This window comes from Odontesthes bonariensis, chromosome 20, assembly GCF_027942865.1.
Source record: "Odontesthes bonariensis isolate fOdoBon6 chromosome 20, fOdoBon6.hap1, whole genome shotgun sequence".
NCBI classification, from domain to species: domain Eukaryota; kingdom Metazoa; phylum Chordata; class Actinopteri; order Atheriniformes; family Atherinopsidae; genus Odontesthes; species Odontesthes bonariensis.
The window spans coordinates 13295318-13312432 of NC_134525.1; the positions used below are offsets into that span (position 1 = coordinate 13295318).

General features: G+C 42.4%; 1 protein-coding gene across 2 annotated transcripts; it reads left to right on the forward strand.

Moving 5' to 3' along the window:
* Window positions 1–8056: 8056 nt before the first annotated feature.
* On the forward strand, window positions 8057–16668 carry pck2 (phosphoenolpyruvate carboxykinase 2 (mitochondrial)). Of its 2 annotated transcripts, none has more exons than XM_075452150.1 (11): window positions 8057–8570; window positions 12366–12578; window positions 12672–12856; window positions 13414–13484; window positions 13696–13831; window positions 13935–14122; window positions 14202–14364; window positions 14441–14656; window positions 14854–14991; window positions 15348–15443; window positions 15599–16668. In XM_075452150.1, the coding sequence occupies exons 1-11, from the start codon at window positions 8539–8541 to the stop codon at window positions 16066–16068; spliced, it is 1908 nt and encodes a 635-aa protein (XP_075308265.1). In that variant the 5' UTR covers window positions 8057–8538; the 3' UTR covers window positions 16069–16668. The 2 variants fall into 2 exon arrangements, with proteins under 2 accessions (XP_075308265.1, XP_075308266.1); XM_075452151.1 differs by lacking the exon at window positions 8057–8570 and adding an exon at window positions 9055–9084.
* Window positions 16669–17115: the final 447 nt, after the last annotated feature.

Below are 17115 nucleotides of genomic sequence, written 5' to 3' on the forward strand. Positions count from 1 at the left end.
TATTTGTCCAGAAATTGTTGTTAAGTAAGTCTCATTATTTTTGACCCACTGAGCTACAACATTAAGTATAACTTATTGGGCCCAGTTCAGTGACCTCATCTAGAAATCATTCAAATAGACAGAAAAAATAAGGTGCATTATATTACAAAAATATCAATATGAAATTATTATGAATTATCTTATCCTATATTATTACGGTATATCATGCGCTGCAAGGTGGTGTGGTGGTTCGCACCATCGCCTCACAACATCCTGGTTTGACTCTCGGCTGGGGCCTTTCTGTGTTGAGTTTGCATGTTCTCTCCAGGTACTCCAGCTTCCTCCCACCACCCAAAAACATGCATGTCAGGTAAATTGGTGTCTCAAAATTGTCTCTAGGAGTGCATCTCTGTGTGGGCCTAGCGACCCGTACAGGGTGTACTCCGCCCAGGTGCTAGAGATTTTGGGCCCCATGAAAATCAATTTTACTGGGCCCCCAAACAGCCGACCAGAAGAACCCTCACTTGGTGGATCATCATCTGAATCTATACCCTCTTCCATCTCTTCCTCCACTTCCACATTCCCCCCTGGCAAATTGAGGAGAAACCTGGACCTGGCTCTGTAGAGTGTACGTGACATACATAAGTTATATAGTATTTCCTATAATATAACTATTTATAATGGCATAGTCACCGTTTCAGGTGGCGTCCCACCATTCTAGAAAATGTAAACTTCTCTGATTGGATTGAGAACAGTCACGCAGTCTGCTGCACACACCACAAATTTTCTCCTCTGTTCCTACTGCACTTCTTCTATTTCAGTAATTGCTGAATTTTAACAAAATAAAAAAAGTTTCTATTTTAAAGCATTAAAATTGCTCAGAACCATTTTTATTTAATTTATTTTAATTAATTTTTTTAAAATTCTTTTTATAAATTTTGTGTATTGGTTTTTTTTCTTATCTGACATTTGAGGCTGTAATAAAGTTTATCATTATTATTAATTCAACACGCAGCTGCTCACCTCCTTCCTCGTGTGGGGGCACTGGGGCTGTTTCAGGGGCAGGTGGAGTTGGGGGCTGACTGACAGCTGACATATTTATTCGGAACGAGGCATCATTTTAATAGAGGGGAGGTCAACTGATTGAATATGAACTGATTGCTAAACGTTTGACTGCATTAATTATTTAACTAAAACAACAGTGAAATGTAAAAATAGTTTTCTTCAGAAATATGAGCTAACATGGGGAGAAAGGTGAGCTATAGACCATGGACAAAGTTAATATTCCATAACTTTCCACCACATGAACCACTAACAAACCCACCTTGCTATTTAAAGTATTGGGTGACATGCTGTCGACTCTTTGATTCCTTCTCCTCTCTTTCTTTCCTTTCTTTTTTCATTTTTGGCAACCTGGCTTTTGAGACATATTGCCTTCTCTGCCTTCTTACCCGCTGTGGCGCTGTCACAGACAAACCAGTGCTCTGCTGCTGATTATTTCATATTTTGAATATCTTGAGCAATGGTTCTCTGTGCTTTCTGAAGGTCTTGCTAAGTTTTCATTGAACATTTGCACAGAGTTGTGCTTTTTTTCTCCTTTATCCACAAACTGACCCATGAATTGCTTAAGGGTAGAAATATATAATTCACATGACACATGACATAATTTAGCAAAGAACCAATTTTGTCCTTCAAGGAACCATTTCCGAAAAGGATCAACAAGAAAGTCTGCCCAAGAGGGTTCAGGCTGTGTTGAAGAACTAAAGTGGTCATATCAATTATTCCCATTCAGGCTTGTAGAAATGGCACAAACCCTATGCTTATCTTATATACTGTGTTTCCGTTTGTGTTTACACTTGCTTCAGTAAGTTGCTGCACCTACTTCCTATATCTTGAGTGGCTCAAGACTTTTGAACATTATCAAATCACATATGATACATACTTGATGTCATTATTAGGAAGATTTAATGTTCCAACTGACATTTCATTAAAGCACTACTACTCCCTCACTCACTTTTTTTACAGTTTAAAATTAACTGTATCCACCGGATGGTGCTGTTGTTCTAAGCAAAGTGAGGAGAGGTCTGTGACAAACTTCAGCTGACATCATGCCCAACAGCTCAATCGCAAACATATGAAGATTAATTTAGTTTGTTTTGTGATTTGTTGCCTTAAATGCAAAGAAAGGAAACGGAGCTTTTCCATGTTAACCTATATGTAAAAACAAATTACATGGATACGAGAAGACACACAACAAAAACAGGAGAGCACCACTTTAGATCCAGCGTCTGCAGTTGCACCCAACACTCATTGGATCTGCTGTCGTCCATCTGCCGTCACGGGGGTTCTTTCATCAGAAGTTGTGTGGACAGAGGTGGGGCTGACCTTGCCCGGTCAAAGTGTAAAACAAACACAGATTCCTCCACGTCAGAGCCTCTCGGCGTTAACAGGATTCTGGTGGTCTGCAGTGAATCGTGCTGTCATGTGCCACTGATTGAAAAGTAACTCTATCAGGTGTATTCACAACCGTGGGTGAAAAAGCTCCTCGCAGATCACTTGGCTTACGCGTTAGTGATAGCCTGTACTTACATTTTCTGCTGTCCACCTTTAACATTCAGGCATGGTGTGATATTCAGCATTGAATACAAAGGGCAAAGGCTGCACTTGTTTACTCTGGACATACTATTTATCATTGACTCTTAAATTTCATTGTGTCAGTAATCAAAAAGCCTGCAGAGTGTTGTTCAGCTCAGGGAGGCTGTTGAGAAACAGTCTAGACAAAGGTCAGGTATCTTAACAAAAGTGGGGCAGGCAGATGAAAAGGAGGGACATAGATTGTAATTGATCTTACTGAGCACAGTTTACTCCATTGAAGCTCTCCACAGCTACATGCTTACCATATTAGGGGAATGCACAGAGTGTCCATGCAATGTAAAACAATTTGTATGTTTTTCTTTTTGCTCTTTTACGGGACGTGTTGTACTGTGTGTGTATGTGTGTGTGTGTGTGTGTGTGTGTGTGTGTGTGTGTGTGTGTGTGTGTGTGTGTGCCTGTAGACTTTTCATTAAGACAAATAGAAAGCATATTGGTCTTCCCCATCAAATGAGTTGAAGTGTAAACATTTAAATTGAATGTAAAATCTCAAATTCTTCATCAGAAGTGGTTTCAGATAGCAGTGTTAAAATAATGCCTTAGTTGTTACAAAGTCTACCTAGTCAGTGTATAAGATGTACAGTATCATGTTGGTCTGACCAAGACCTGCTTTTATCAACTGGGGTTAAGAAATGAATAATTAGTATGAAAAGAATTTTTTTTAATAGTCAAAGTATTAGAATAAACTCCTTAAGCCTCAACCAATGAATCAAACTTAGGAGAAGTTTGGAGGGTCTCTTGAGTGGAACCTCTTTCACTCTCTCAAAGGCAGACGTTAGAATACTAAAGACTTGATTAATTCCACCAGAGGCAATTTGTTTTGAACGGTTTGTATTACACAAAAGACAAGAAGACAAAAGAAGATAAAAACAAAGCTATGAGTGGAACACTTCTTCAAATGTACGGGTACTGTTCCTCACTCTGCTTTCTTTATTTTCCATGTATGTAGAGAAGGTGCCATAATTGCTGTCATCTGTGTTTTCCTTTTCTTCCTTCCCATAACAGGTATCCATGGCCTGATGTTTTTATGTCTGTGTCGCTGTACTGTCCTCTCACCTCCAAACCAGTTGGGGCAGACAGTGGCCCTTCTTGAGTCCGGTTTAACTGGAGATCTCTTCCTACCAAAAGGGATTTTTTACTCTCTACTGTAACCTGCTGAATCCAAGGGAAGATTTGATGTAATCATTTGCAGTCCTTAGCTGAGCTACCTTTTCACAATTTGGCATTTTATAAATAATGTACAGAATTAGACTATATTGAGCTGAACTGGAATGAAACTGACTAAACTCGATTATAGTTGATCGAACTGGACTCTCAAATTAGACTTTAACTAATTTCTTTATTTTCTTAGTATCGTCCCCTGAGCTGACCTTTGCTGTGAATGAACTAAACTGTACTGAGCTGAACTCATATATTTTAAACTATGCAGACTTGTTAAATCAATTAGGGGTATTTTTAGAGGAATTCCAGAAGAAGCTAAAAATGTCTTGCTTGTTGGAGCATGAGTGGGTTGTCTGGACATATAGCTAATCTCTCTCTGGGGCCATCAGCATGCCTTTAAGGTGTACCTGCGTCTGAAACTGTCCAATGTTCTAAATAATTCACTCCCTCTGCAGTTTGAATACTAAAGGCTACATTATTTTTTTTTCTTTTTCTCCTTTCATTGCTTTTAGAAAATCTATGTAGCCCATGATTTTTGTACACATATAGATTTTGATAGATTGGGGTTTGTTAGCGTGCAGGTTGGAGAAGGGAAACTAAAGTTCCTTCAGCCTGTGATCGTCAGTGTTGCAGCCAGTGTCTAAAGGCCCGTGAGAATCTAGAAAATCAAAGATGTATGAAAACTCTTGGTGTAGTTCCGTGCATGTGGAAGTTCAGGGAGGGATTCTCTGCAGGTGGTATGTTCTCACTCCTGGGTTTGTGTCTGGGTAGAGCACAAAAAAATGCTGTGAAAATTGCTCTGTTTCATTCACAGAACATTGAGAATGGCAGACGAGGCTCCCTGATGACTGTTTGAAGCGTTGATATTTGCATGAAAGTTGAAAGCTACCTTCCAACACATGTCAGCAGAAAGAGCATGAAGCAGTGACTTGGTCACCTCATATGCCCCCCGATTATTTGCTGCTGTACACAAACATTGTGCTCTCAATGATCTTCTGGACTACTTAGTAAAATTTCAGGGCTGAGACATTTATTCGAAAAGGGAAAATTAGTACCATGTTGGATGGTGAATTGAACAACAAATCAAATCAAATGAACATGCATTATTAAAAAACAAATTAAATGCTTGCTATTCCTTGTGGTTATTCTATTGTTACCAGATTTTCATTATATTTTAGAGTCAAAGTCTGAGTTGGGACCTGTGGAGTGTACACTGAGGCTAGTTTGACAGTATACCTGCAAGAGTTATTCGACTTCTAGCTGCATCATCTGGGTGTGTTGGTCTAACTTTGAGAAATTGCATTGAACACTGTTTCAATTGGACAAATATGTTTTCATGAATCTTAAAAATCTGTTGAAATTAGGAAAATATTTCATTTTTTTCTGATGACTTGCTGTATTTTTTTTTTTTTAGCTTTTTCTACCTGAACTTTGCTCTTGGGTGGTAATAGAAGTGCCAAAACCACCAAGCACCGAGCAGAGTATCTGCACATGTATAAATACGCCGTATTAATATGATGACCATGAAGATATTCTACTTGATTCTTAAAACATTATCTAAAGAAAAACTATCAATAGGACTACTGTATGATACTGATGGTTTTGGTAATATCTTCAGCTGCCCAAAAATCACTCTTTGAATGACCGGCTGAACCCGGCCCATTTCACAGTAACTGTTCCAGGACACGTTTGAAGTGCCTCAAGTGATACAATTCCATTTTATCGAGTTATCTTCCCTCTCTCCCTTTATTTGAGTGAGACATTCATTTCAGAACATTACCAGCAGTTCACAGCCTTCCCTGTGTGTGATTTCAGATCACATGACAGTGTATAAGCAGTTTCCTTTTGGGAGCTTTTTTTCTTTCATTTAGATTTTAGTGCTGGTTTGCTGATAAAATCCAGGGTGAAACATTTAGACTGGACTGCTTTAAGTCAACAGTTGTGACTTTTAGCAGCAAAAATAAGGTTTCACATAGCTTTATCCCATGGATGAGCATTACAAATAAAAAACACCCCCTGAAAGCCAAAGTTCTCGTACTAAGATGTGCCAGCTTTTTATTTCTTTTTGTATTAGTTTTTGCCCGTTGCTGTATATCAGAATCTTCCCTGTCATGACCAGGGACTGCAACTGTGGGTGTACATGCATGCATTAATTAATGGTGAATGTTGGCATGTGTTAGCCATGCGTTTCCAGTCTCCAATCAGTGAACATGAGAAATGAGGGTGAAGTTTAACCGAACGAGTCGGACTGTTGAATCTCTCTTTATCTTCGATCAACAGCAGACTCTCCAGACCAACCCCCAGCCCATTGCTTCAACTCCGTCTCCCAGCTTTATGCAAGTGTGTGTGTGTGTGTGTGTGTGTGTTTGTAAGACCCATCCCCCAATCCCCAGAAGCAGAAACATTAACAGGGAAATTTATGGACTGAAATACTGTGGAAGTCTCCTGCTGGGTCATGAAAGCAAGTTGAAAACCTTTCCCTCGTGCAACAGGCTTATCAGTGATACGACAGTGATAATTACAACTATGTTCTTCAGGAATACTGACGATAAAATGCCAGACAGTCCATTGTAGCCTGTAATGACAGGAGAAAAATTTAATTTAAGAAGGGTGCGAAATTAAACTACAATGTGTCAAAAAGAACACATTTCCAGATATACATTGCTTTATGATCTGGAAAAGGTGACATTTTTAGATTGATTGTGTCAGATTTTTCAAACATTAAAATTGATTCTTGGTTTTATAGAGGAAAATGCATGGCATTTTTACAGTCAATTTGGCAGTTCTTAGTACTTGTTTTTAACAAGTTCAGGGGTGTTAATGGTCTGCAAAAATGCTCAGATAGTAACAATTATCATCCACTTAGAGCCCTTCATTTTATTGGCTGGTGTCAAATTCCTTGTGGTGCCTGATCCATGCGAAACAAAAAGTTAAGGCTTGTATCTCCATATGTTACGTAACTGCAACAATAAAACACTAGTTCCCATTGCAGGCATAGCCAGTTTGAATTTTTTGGAACGTAAAGAAGCGTTGTGGAAGAAGGGTTGGAAAGTCCAGGTGTAAAAAAAAAAAAAAGACTTAAGGTGCTGGAGCATAATGTGTAAAAACTAGCAGACATTTTCCAAGATGACAAATAAGCGCAGAAGTGGTTACTTGACGTAAAGATGTTAAAGATGTAAAGATACAGTCATGGTGTTGCTGTTTGAAAATAAATAAATAAATAATTCACACAAAATCTTTAAAAAAAATTTAAAGCAACCTATTTTTGTGTAGAAAAATAAATCATTTACCAATTGTTTTTGTTGCCCTTGAGCAGCAAATAAACAGATCATCTGCTTACACTGATGATTAACCTGAAATTAGTCACGAGGAATCTGATTGGTGAGAGGATGGGTGGAGTACCAGTTTTAACTACAAACAAAATGTCCTTAAGTAGCCTGGAAAACTATTCCAGAAGACTACTTAAAGAAATTACAAGACAGTTTTTTAAATACGGTTCAGAATATATTTCATAATAAAGGTACTCATTTCTAAACATTCACTTTCAAACTCGGTAGAAGTGTACAAACTCTAATGTTTCAATAAACTGCTTAGCTTATTTCCTGTTTTCCTGAGGATATATATAGATATATATTTATATCTATATTAGATATATATTTATATCTATATAGATATATATTCAAATAAGAGGTGGCTTCAGACTTATTGCACAGCATTGTAGGCTTATGATAAGATTTCACATAAGATTCACATTGCACGTAAGTAAAAGTGTTGCATTAGCCTACTACTTTATTGTCAATGGCTAAATGATTACGTAAAGTAGTTCAATCAGTATTTCACTGGCTCAGGAGAACTCAGAGACCTTTGTGCTATTGTGACTTTAAATCAAATCCTCTCCGGCAGATAACGACACAGTAATTATTAGTTGACATCTTTTCTTTTTCTCTTTACTTAGCACTGGACAAGGTAATGAACGTCACCAAGACCTAATGTACCAAATTAAAGGACTGTTTGTGCTGTGAACATGTTGTTCAGGACTGAATTTGGCATGAGAGCCATGAATCTGGGTACCAGGCAGAGACACATTAGTAGCTTTTAAATTGGTTCTACCCACTTGTTGCATTGCTAGAAAGAAATTGGGGACTCAAATGCTTTTGCAATGAACGTTAAGGATGGAATGACCCTCCCGTGTAACAAAATGTTCCTCGTGTGGAGCTGTTTCCGTGCCTTCGCCCCTACTTCCGGTTTCTTCGGACCAGCTGGTCCACCGCGTCAGTTCGCGTCCATCATGCAGGAACTTTGAAAACTTGCATCATCCAGTACTGACACACACATCAGTGTGGACGCGACCTGCGAAGAAGTAAAACCACAGGTTATGTAAATGTTAAAGCCGAAAGCGCCTCCTCCCGCTTCAGCGGCGCCGAGCCGAGCCGAGCCGAGCCGAGCCCCGGTGACCAGCGTCTGAAGTTCACTTTAAAAAGCACCCGGAGGACTTTGTGGAGTTTATCTGTCCGCCGGGGTCGTGCAGCGGAGCAGAGGCAGGGCAGCATCCAGTTACATGGTTACCCCGGTTACAGGGTGTTTCTGGACAAAGCGTACAAAGTGCAAGGTCCTCTCAGAGGAAAGATATGAAGCTGTGAGGAGCTTCGCCGCCTGTTTAATCACCGCAGAGAACTTATATGTGCCTTTCTAACGCGCTTATTTTTCGTTGATATTTTGAGAGGGTGTTTTTTTTTTGCCCCCAAAATGTCGTGCCTTTTATTAGGAGTCATACGAAGGTAGGTGTTCATCACGTCTCGTTCGTTTTGTTGTAAACTGAAATACTCCTGAGGACAGGTTAGCTATGCTGTGTCAGTGCTTTTCATCTTTTTTTTCCACTAAAGTTGAACTTCTTCTAGTTTAACAATGCGGAAAAAAAACCGTTGCATTACTTTTTGCCGCGTATTTATCGCCTGAAATATTTAAAAACTGCCCGCTTACGTCAAGAAATCCCTTCCGTTTTGTGTCTCTAATATGAGCCATTTTATCACTCCTTTTTTTTTTTAATTACTAGAAACAGTTTGAAATGTTATTGGTCTGTCAGCTGCTTGTTGACTGCAGTCAGAAACCTGTCGGACTTGATTTTCTTTAAACAGGCATTGCATCACATAGTACTGCTGACATACATAATGTAGGATTGCTCTTCTGAACAGTTTGTGTGTTAAAAATGCTATTCTGCATTCCTTCTCTTTACCACTGTTAACCCCCCTCCCCCCAGACTTTTTCACAGCCCACAGGAAACTTGGAGTCAAAGTGAGCTCTCACCTGCATTATGTGTGTGCTTTTCTTTCTTATTTGTTTTAAAAATCAGAAACTTTCAGCATGCATGTAAAAACAGTGAATGCTTAGAGCACGTGTGCTGGCACCAGTGGGGCCTGTGCTCCCGTGCTTTGTTTGCCTTCCTGCCTGTTAATGGCAGCAGCCGTCACTGAATGTCCTGGAGCGTGTTCCGTGTGTTTTTTGCCTGTGCACTCGCCCGTGCAGCACGTGCGCGTGTTCTCTGCAGTGACAAGCCAAAGCTTTAGTAGACTCTGGCCCCCAGTCAAGGCTGTTGACTCGGGTCTCTCAGGGTAGTTGGAGGGGGTGTGTGGGTGTGTCGGTCAGTGGTGGGCGAGGATTGGCCTGCCGACTTGGGGTGTGTGCTTTGAGGGAAAGTTCCTCTGCTGGAAGCTGCCCAAGGGAACCGAACCATCCCTTGGCTGTCTCTGGCGGTCATCAGCATAAATCTTGCAAAATTGGACAAGTCGCAACATTCTTGAACTTATCAGAGATGGGAACCGTGAGCAGAGGCAAAGGCAGGAGAGGATCTTCTGTGTCAAATCAACTGCTGCACGTGACTCAGCAGGAAAATCTCTTTGCTTCTGTTACTTACGCTGAAACTCAATCCAGCTCATCTCCTTCCTTAATCCTAGTCACATTGAGGATGATACTCAGCACCACACCACTTGTTACTGTAATTAGCAGCATGACCGTGCATAATTGATTTACTACGTGTGGCTAAAGGACTGTAGAGTAGACTGAAGAGACTGCTCTAATATCACAGAGGACACGTACAAAGTGTCTTTATTTTTCAGGTTTCTGGGGCAAAGGTCCGTTTGAAGAGCTGGTGTAATTATTTGTTCAGCTTCTCAGTTTCCACTCCATTGATCTCGTCATTGATCTGCTGAGTTAAATGAGTGATTAAATCTTAGGTCAGTAGGTCAAAACTGCCATTTTGTTTTTGTCAAAGCCTACCGCTTTGATCCAGATGTTTTAAGGGTTGCCTTCACACTCTGTTCAGACGTCCATTGATTCCAGAAAGCCCGATCCTGCCAACTTTGCTGCCCCCACCAAGCTAACCCCAAAGCCCATCTCAAAAAGCTGTTGTGGGAATTTTGGTTCACAGCACGACCAAAGTGTCAAAACCAACATTTCCTCCTGCCTCACCTTTGAGTGCGGAAGCCACAGTTAAGTCATGTGAGCAGCATGCCCACATGCTAAAGTTGGATGATGAACGCACACACACGTACAAAAAAAAAAAAGCCCCCACACCAGAGCTCAGGTCAGCATTTTCATTGTGAGGCTGCGAGTTTAAACACTGCTGACGTCAGTGTTTAAACTCGCAGCCTCACACTGCTGTTGGCATGCTCAAAAACTCTTTGTGTCCAATAAAAGCCACATGTTACTTGTGTGTTATTACCACGTTTTTCGCTCGCAGATGGTTTATAACATTCAATTAGTTTATGTATATCAGGGAGGCTCGGGTGCATCGACCCAACGTCGGTGTTGACTACAATCGGCCTTTTGGCAGCGGCCGGTGTACCCGGTCATTGACTTTTCCCTGAAACGGACAAAATTTATTTACTTTTAATTTTGTTGAGCAAAAAAAAAAAAAAAAACCAACACACCAAGAAGAGAACTATGGGGCAAATGAGTTGGCAAATGTTTATCGAGCTAAAGAGTCTTTTGAAGCAGATTTTATTCTTACTCAAAGGACGTCTTGATGTGAAAGCTTATCATAAAGGTTCTTTTGAGACCGTTTTCATCAAAGAATTTGTGTTCATTCATAGATGGTGTGATGCAGGATTGACATACTTTCAAACTATTCAATTTAAAAAAAAAATAAATAAATAAAGTATTTATGATATATATTTGTTTTCCTGAAATAAATGACAAAAACAAGCAGTATTGGTTTTTAGCCAAATTCCAGATTAAAAGATTAAGGACGGACATTAAAGCACGATCAATCCCAAAGCTTTTAGTGTTTTATTGTACACCGATTTGCTTCTTCAGCACAAACTGGTCTGTGTTGATGATTAATTGTTCTCACAATGGTAAGAGTAAGTGTTTCAAAGGGAGTTTGAGCCGTGGTGCCGTTCTTTGCTCTCACGTTGACGAGTTACACGCTATCTCCTTTGTAATTGTGAACTCCTCAACCTGCCCACTGCTCATGCCCTTTGTACATTGAGACCACATCTGCGTGTTTATCTGCATGCATTAGGACAATTATGTGTGAGTGCATGTGTGCGTGTGTGTGATGCACGTGTAAGGAGACACTCAGTGCTGCCACTTGGAAACCAGGTGCCCGCACTAGATCCGACGACAGTGTTGGCCTTTAAAACGTCAGCCAAAGTGAAAAAGTGTGACTCGTGTTACCTGTGATGTTACTTGGTTGTTACTCAGATGTGTGTTTATGTCTTCTCACGCGAGCACACACAGTAAAACATTATCCACACTGCTTGCAGATGGATAGACGGCAAAGCAGCTACATTTAATGTGCAATTGTTAGAGCACTGCTGGCGACAGGCAGGAAGCCCACACAGGTTTGTGTTGTACCAGTAAGCAGATCAACAGCCCTCTCACTGGCACATACATGTGTAGATTATTTTGCTGACAAACAATGGGCCTCTCTTTATCCAGAGAAGTCATTATGTGTGTCTCAGCTCTCCCTAAAAACCGGCCAAGACATCTCATTCCCACGGCTGCTGAGTGGTTGAGGTGCGCTGCATACCATATGAGCGCCAACTACAAATCCCGGCCAGGCTGCTTCCCGCATGCTACTCTGTTTGTGGTCTTTTTCCACTTTGTTTGTCCAGAAAGGCACAAAAATGGTGGGAAAAAAGACACGCCACCGCTCCTGCCACATACTAACCATGAGAGTAGGCTTTCAGGCCAGAAAAACACATGGTGGACGTCAAAACAAATTCAACAATGCGCTGTGACATTCTTTAAAAGAAAGATTACAGTCCTGCCGGAACGATGGCTTTGTCTTATGTATCTGAGTATCAGAGGAACCTTGTGTGGCAGGTCTCGCAGGAAAATATCTGAACTGAACGCTGAGGGGAAGACTTTCGTGGTCTTGCAGATCTTTGCATTAAAGTTGCGAGATCTCCTGCCATTGAACAAAGTTGATTTATTTAGTGTAATGTACCGGTTCGACAAGTCGAAGCAATACTGACGCACAGATGGTTAGCTCAAAAAGTGGTTTGTGTTCAGTCATGTATCCTTAAGTCATCAGCAGAGAGTCACGGATTTGTCACCTTCTACTCTCTCAGGCAGGGTGGTGTTGGGGCGAGCGTGGGGGTTCGATCCCTGGCCTCCATCCCCTCACTACCACCGGCGGTGGCTGATTTCGTGAAGGGAGCGGTGGATGAGTGCAAACCCGCCAATGTCCATGTGGTGACCGGCACTCCGGAGGAAACGGCCAACATCCTGGCAGGTCTAGAGAGGGACGGCATGGTGAAGAGGCTTCCCAAATATGAGAACTGGTGAGGGGTGTGCTGTCTAACAGCAAGCCACATTTCAGTGCATTTCGAAAACGTTTTCCTGAGTAACGCTCTGATGGATTCTGTGTTTGGCAGCTGGCTGGCACGGACAGACCCGAAGGACGTGGCTCGGGTGGAGAGTAAGACAGTGATTGTAACCAAGAGCCAGAGAGACACCATCCCCATCCCCGCTGGGGGGGCGAAGAGCCAGCTCGGTAACTGGATGAGCGAGTCTGACTGGCAGAAAGCCAGGCAGGAGCGTTTTCCCAGCTGCATGGCAGGTATGTTGCGATATGGAAAGAAAATCTTCCTTCTTTGTTGCCAGAAAAGAACACACTTTACCTTTGTTTCAGTTTGTCGCAGGATATTTATGTAAAATATAGTGGTGCTGCAAGCTTAAAAAGTTTAAGATCCCCTCCTGGCCTTTTCCAAGATATTTAAAAGTTCCCTACCTCTGGATACAACATCCCTGAAAGTCTTTTCTTAATTCTATTACCATGTATAATGTAAATCCTTGAACTCTAAGGAATTATGTGTTGTTTTCCATGCGTATTAACAGCAGACTTCTAAACCGGTGCCGTCTTAACACTGCTCCGTTTCACCACTCATCCTCTCCACTGATTGTTTATCAGTAGAGCAGCATGTCATGTCGCTTGTATCCTTTTGCATGTAGCAAACACCACAGGAATCGGCTTGTAAAAATGTTTCTTCCTCCGTGTCTCTGGGGAAGAAAAGGTCGCCTACAGCATCTGCAGCTGATATTGTAGGCTATGATACCTTGTGGTCAACATTTGTTAAAGCGCGATAAAGAAATTGATTATGTTTATTCTCTCTGCAGGTCGGACCATGTATGTGATTCCCTTCAGTATGGGTCCTGTAGGCTCCTCTCTGAGTAAATATGGTGTCCAGGTAATGACTGTTGTGACTGAAATACTTCATACTTGAAGGCGTGCAATAATATAATCATCCTGCTGCGCTGCTTGGTTGTTTGGGATTTGCTGTGATTTATTATCGTGGTTTATCATACCTCCTAATTAGTTGTTGTTGTATTTTACGGTTATTGCCCACTGAAAGTCCAACGTTGTAGATCAGGGCCATAAACATCTTGTGTCTCGTCCAGGTGACCGACTCGCCGTACGTTGTGGCCAGTATGGGGATCATGACCCGTATGGGAACTCCTGTTCTGAAGAAACTGTCTGAAGGAGTGGAGTTTGTCCGCTGTCAGCACACTTTGGGACAGCCTTTACCGCTAACGGGTACAGATTCCAAGAGCCCAAATGGCGTTGAAATGGAAATGGATGTGATTTCTTTGACTTTTTATGTGAATGAACCTCCCTTCCTCTTCGTTTCCCTCTCCAGCTCCTCTGGTCAATTCCTGGCCCTGTAACCCAGGCAAGGTACTGATATCCCACATTCCAGACACCAGGCAGATCTTGTCCTTCGGCAGTGGTTACGGAGGAAATTCCCTCCTCGGGAAGAAGTGCTTCGCCCTGCGCATCGCCTCCCGCATCGCCAAGGATGAGGGCTGGCTGGCTGAGCACATGTTGGTGAGAATGGAGAATGTTATCTTGAGCTTACTTTCTGCTTTGTCAGTTGTTTTTAGTCACGACTCTCCTCTGTCCTCAGATCCTGGGAATCACCAGCCCTCAGGGGGTGAAGCGTTACGTAGCGGCGGCCTTCCCCAGTGCTTGCGGTAAAACCAACCTGGCCATGATGAAGCCCTCTCTCCCGGGCTGGAAGGTGGAGTGTGTGGGTGACGACATTGCGTGGATGAAGTTTGACAGTAAAGGCGAGTGCAGAGCCCACACTGCTGCTTTGTTGCTGAGCAGACAGCGTTCTAAACGCAGTCCCTCATCTCCCTGTAGGTAAACTCAGGGCCATCAACCCAGAGAACGGATTCTTCGGTGTGGCTCCTGGCACCTCCGTCAAGACCAACCCCTACGCCATGGCTACCATTGCCAGAAACACTGTGTTCACCAATGTTGGCGAGACCAGTGACGGAGGAGTGTGGTGGGAGGGGCTTGACCCCCCTGCTGCAGGCGTCACACTAACAGACTGGCACGGCAATGCCTGGAAGCCAGGTAAAACCAGCCTGGACTTGATTTACTGTGTTCAGTCACCGTGTAAACAGCACCATCTAGTGGTGTAATAGGACAACGCCACTTTTACACACTGGTTGAGATAAAGATCAGACACCCTCCAACCAGATTAATCTGACGTAAATGAACATCAGGGACACAGAGTGAAGATCAAGCCCTTATTTTCTTGTTTTACACAGGAAGTTCAACAGCTTGCGCCCATCCCAACTCTCGCTTCTGCACCCCCGCGGGTCAGTGTCCCATCATTGACCCGCAGTGGGAGAGCGAGGAGGGTGTTCCCATCGACGCCATCATCTTTGGAGGCAGGAGGCCGGAAGGTTTGTACCGCTTTGGTACAGTACTACACACACGTTTCTTTTTTTTTTCTATTGGAAGAGACATTATTGTTTGCCTCTGTTATGCGACTGATGAGCAGCTTACATGCCTCAGCTGGGATTTGGAACACTCCTGTTTTGTGACACTCTCACGGTTCTTGAGGTTGGAAGGCTTCACTTACCATCACTTTGGTCTTCAGTTCCCTCCACAGACCACTGACCACTTTGGCTGAAGGTTTTGGACTGTGGTCATGTTGGAAGGACCAGTTCTGCCCAAAGCCAATTTTCATATCACTAGCGGGGATAAAAGCTAAATTTGGCATCGATGTTAATCATTTTGGGTCTGTTGATGTTGTCAGGAGTCCCCCTGGTCTATGAGTCCTTCAACTGGCAACACGGAGTGTTTGTTGGAGCTGCAATGAGGTCAGAGGCCACAGCTGCTGCTGAGCATCAAGGTACAAACTTATATATGATCTCTTTGGTAAATAATTGGCTTTCAGCTCTGAAAAAAAGACATTTTTTATGAATAATATGATGTTAAAGGCGAGTTACAGGTAGTTCCTCTTCCTAAAGCTTTGTCAGATTTATGAAGTATTTAATTTTTTCTCAGGTAAGATGATCATGCATGACCCCTTCGCCATGCGGCCATTCTTCGGCTACAACTTCGGTGACTACCTCGCTCACTGGCTGAGCATGCAGAGCCGAAAGGCCCCCACTCATCTGCCCAAGATTTTCCACGTCAACTGGTTCAGAAAGAACCCTGCAACCGGCGCCTTCCTCTGGCCCGGGTTTGGAGAAAACGCCCGGGTGCTGGAGTGGATCTTCAAGCGCTGCGGCAGAGAGAGGGAAGACGAGGCGGCCAAGAAGAGCATCATCGGCTGGCTGCCAGAAAATGGCGCCATCAACACCAAAGGTCTGGGCAGCAAGGTGGACATGGGCGCCCTGTTCGATGTGCCAAAGCCGTTCTGGCAGAACGAGACCAAGGAGCTGAGAGCCTACTTCACTCAGCAGGTTGGAGCTGATCTGCCAGCTCAGGTGGAGGCTGAGCTGAAGGCGCTGGAGGACAGAGTGCACAGTTGAAAACCTGCCGACAGGAAGCTGATCCAGAAGCAACAATGCAACAGTTACCTTTTGGACACTGCTACACGTTAATGCTGCAACACTTGAAATGGTGCTGAGTCGGTGGTATGACGGAGGTATGACTCTCAATATGAAGGTTAATTTTTTGAGAGTGAAGTTTATGTCACTACCGCCATCCACTCACAACTCCCAGCATGCTGCTGGAGTACAATCAACATGGCCTCACAGTGCCTTTGAGACGTTTAACAATCCAGTGTCCAGGCTGCTCGTGTTTACAGGCTGAAGCCCAAAGAGCTTTTTCTTTTAGCCAGAGTTCTGACACAGCACATACAGTTGGAACATTTTTATTTTTTAAAAGCTTTGAAATTGTGAATTTTAACACCAACTTCCCTTTATTTTAAACGGAGCTTGACATGAAAAAAAAAAACAAAAAACAATGTTATCAGAAGTCCATGAACTACTCAGGACCTTGCAGCAGATTTCCACCGGAGCCGAGCATTACTATGCGTTTCTCAATGATTGTGATTAATCTGCATGATTTCAGCTGATGTTTACACACAATATGTCAAAATGTTGGACCAATAAAAGCCACTGAGATTATCAGGTGTTTTTCAGAAGTTTTTATCCCAGCGCAGTTGATAAAGGTCTTCAAATGTGATTATCCACCAGTGATGCAGCCCAGTAGACGACTTTATGGTAAACATTCGAAATCCATTCAAACGGCACCTTTTTTTCTTTAAACCTGGTTACAGCTGTTGATATATGTTGAACTGATATCAGTTCAATATTGCCACAGTTTTCATATATTGATTGACATCATGTAAAAAGTGCAGAAAAAAACACAATATGTTCCAGGGTCCCTACTCAATTCCCATTTCAAAATTCCAGACTTTTCCAAACTCAAATGTCATTTTTCCTGAACAGCTATTACATGAGAAAAAAACGTGAAGATGTTTGTTAAATAAGCTTTGAAAATATGAAGGGCGAACACATTATATTCTGACTTTGGATCAGAGTATAATTTTGTGTTCTGTTATGCTATATTAT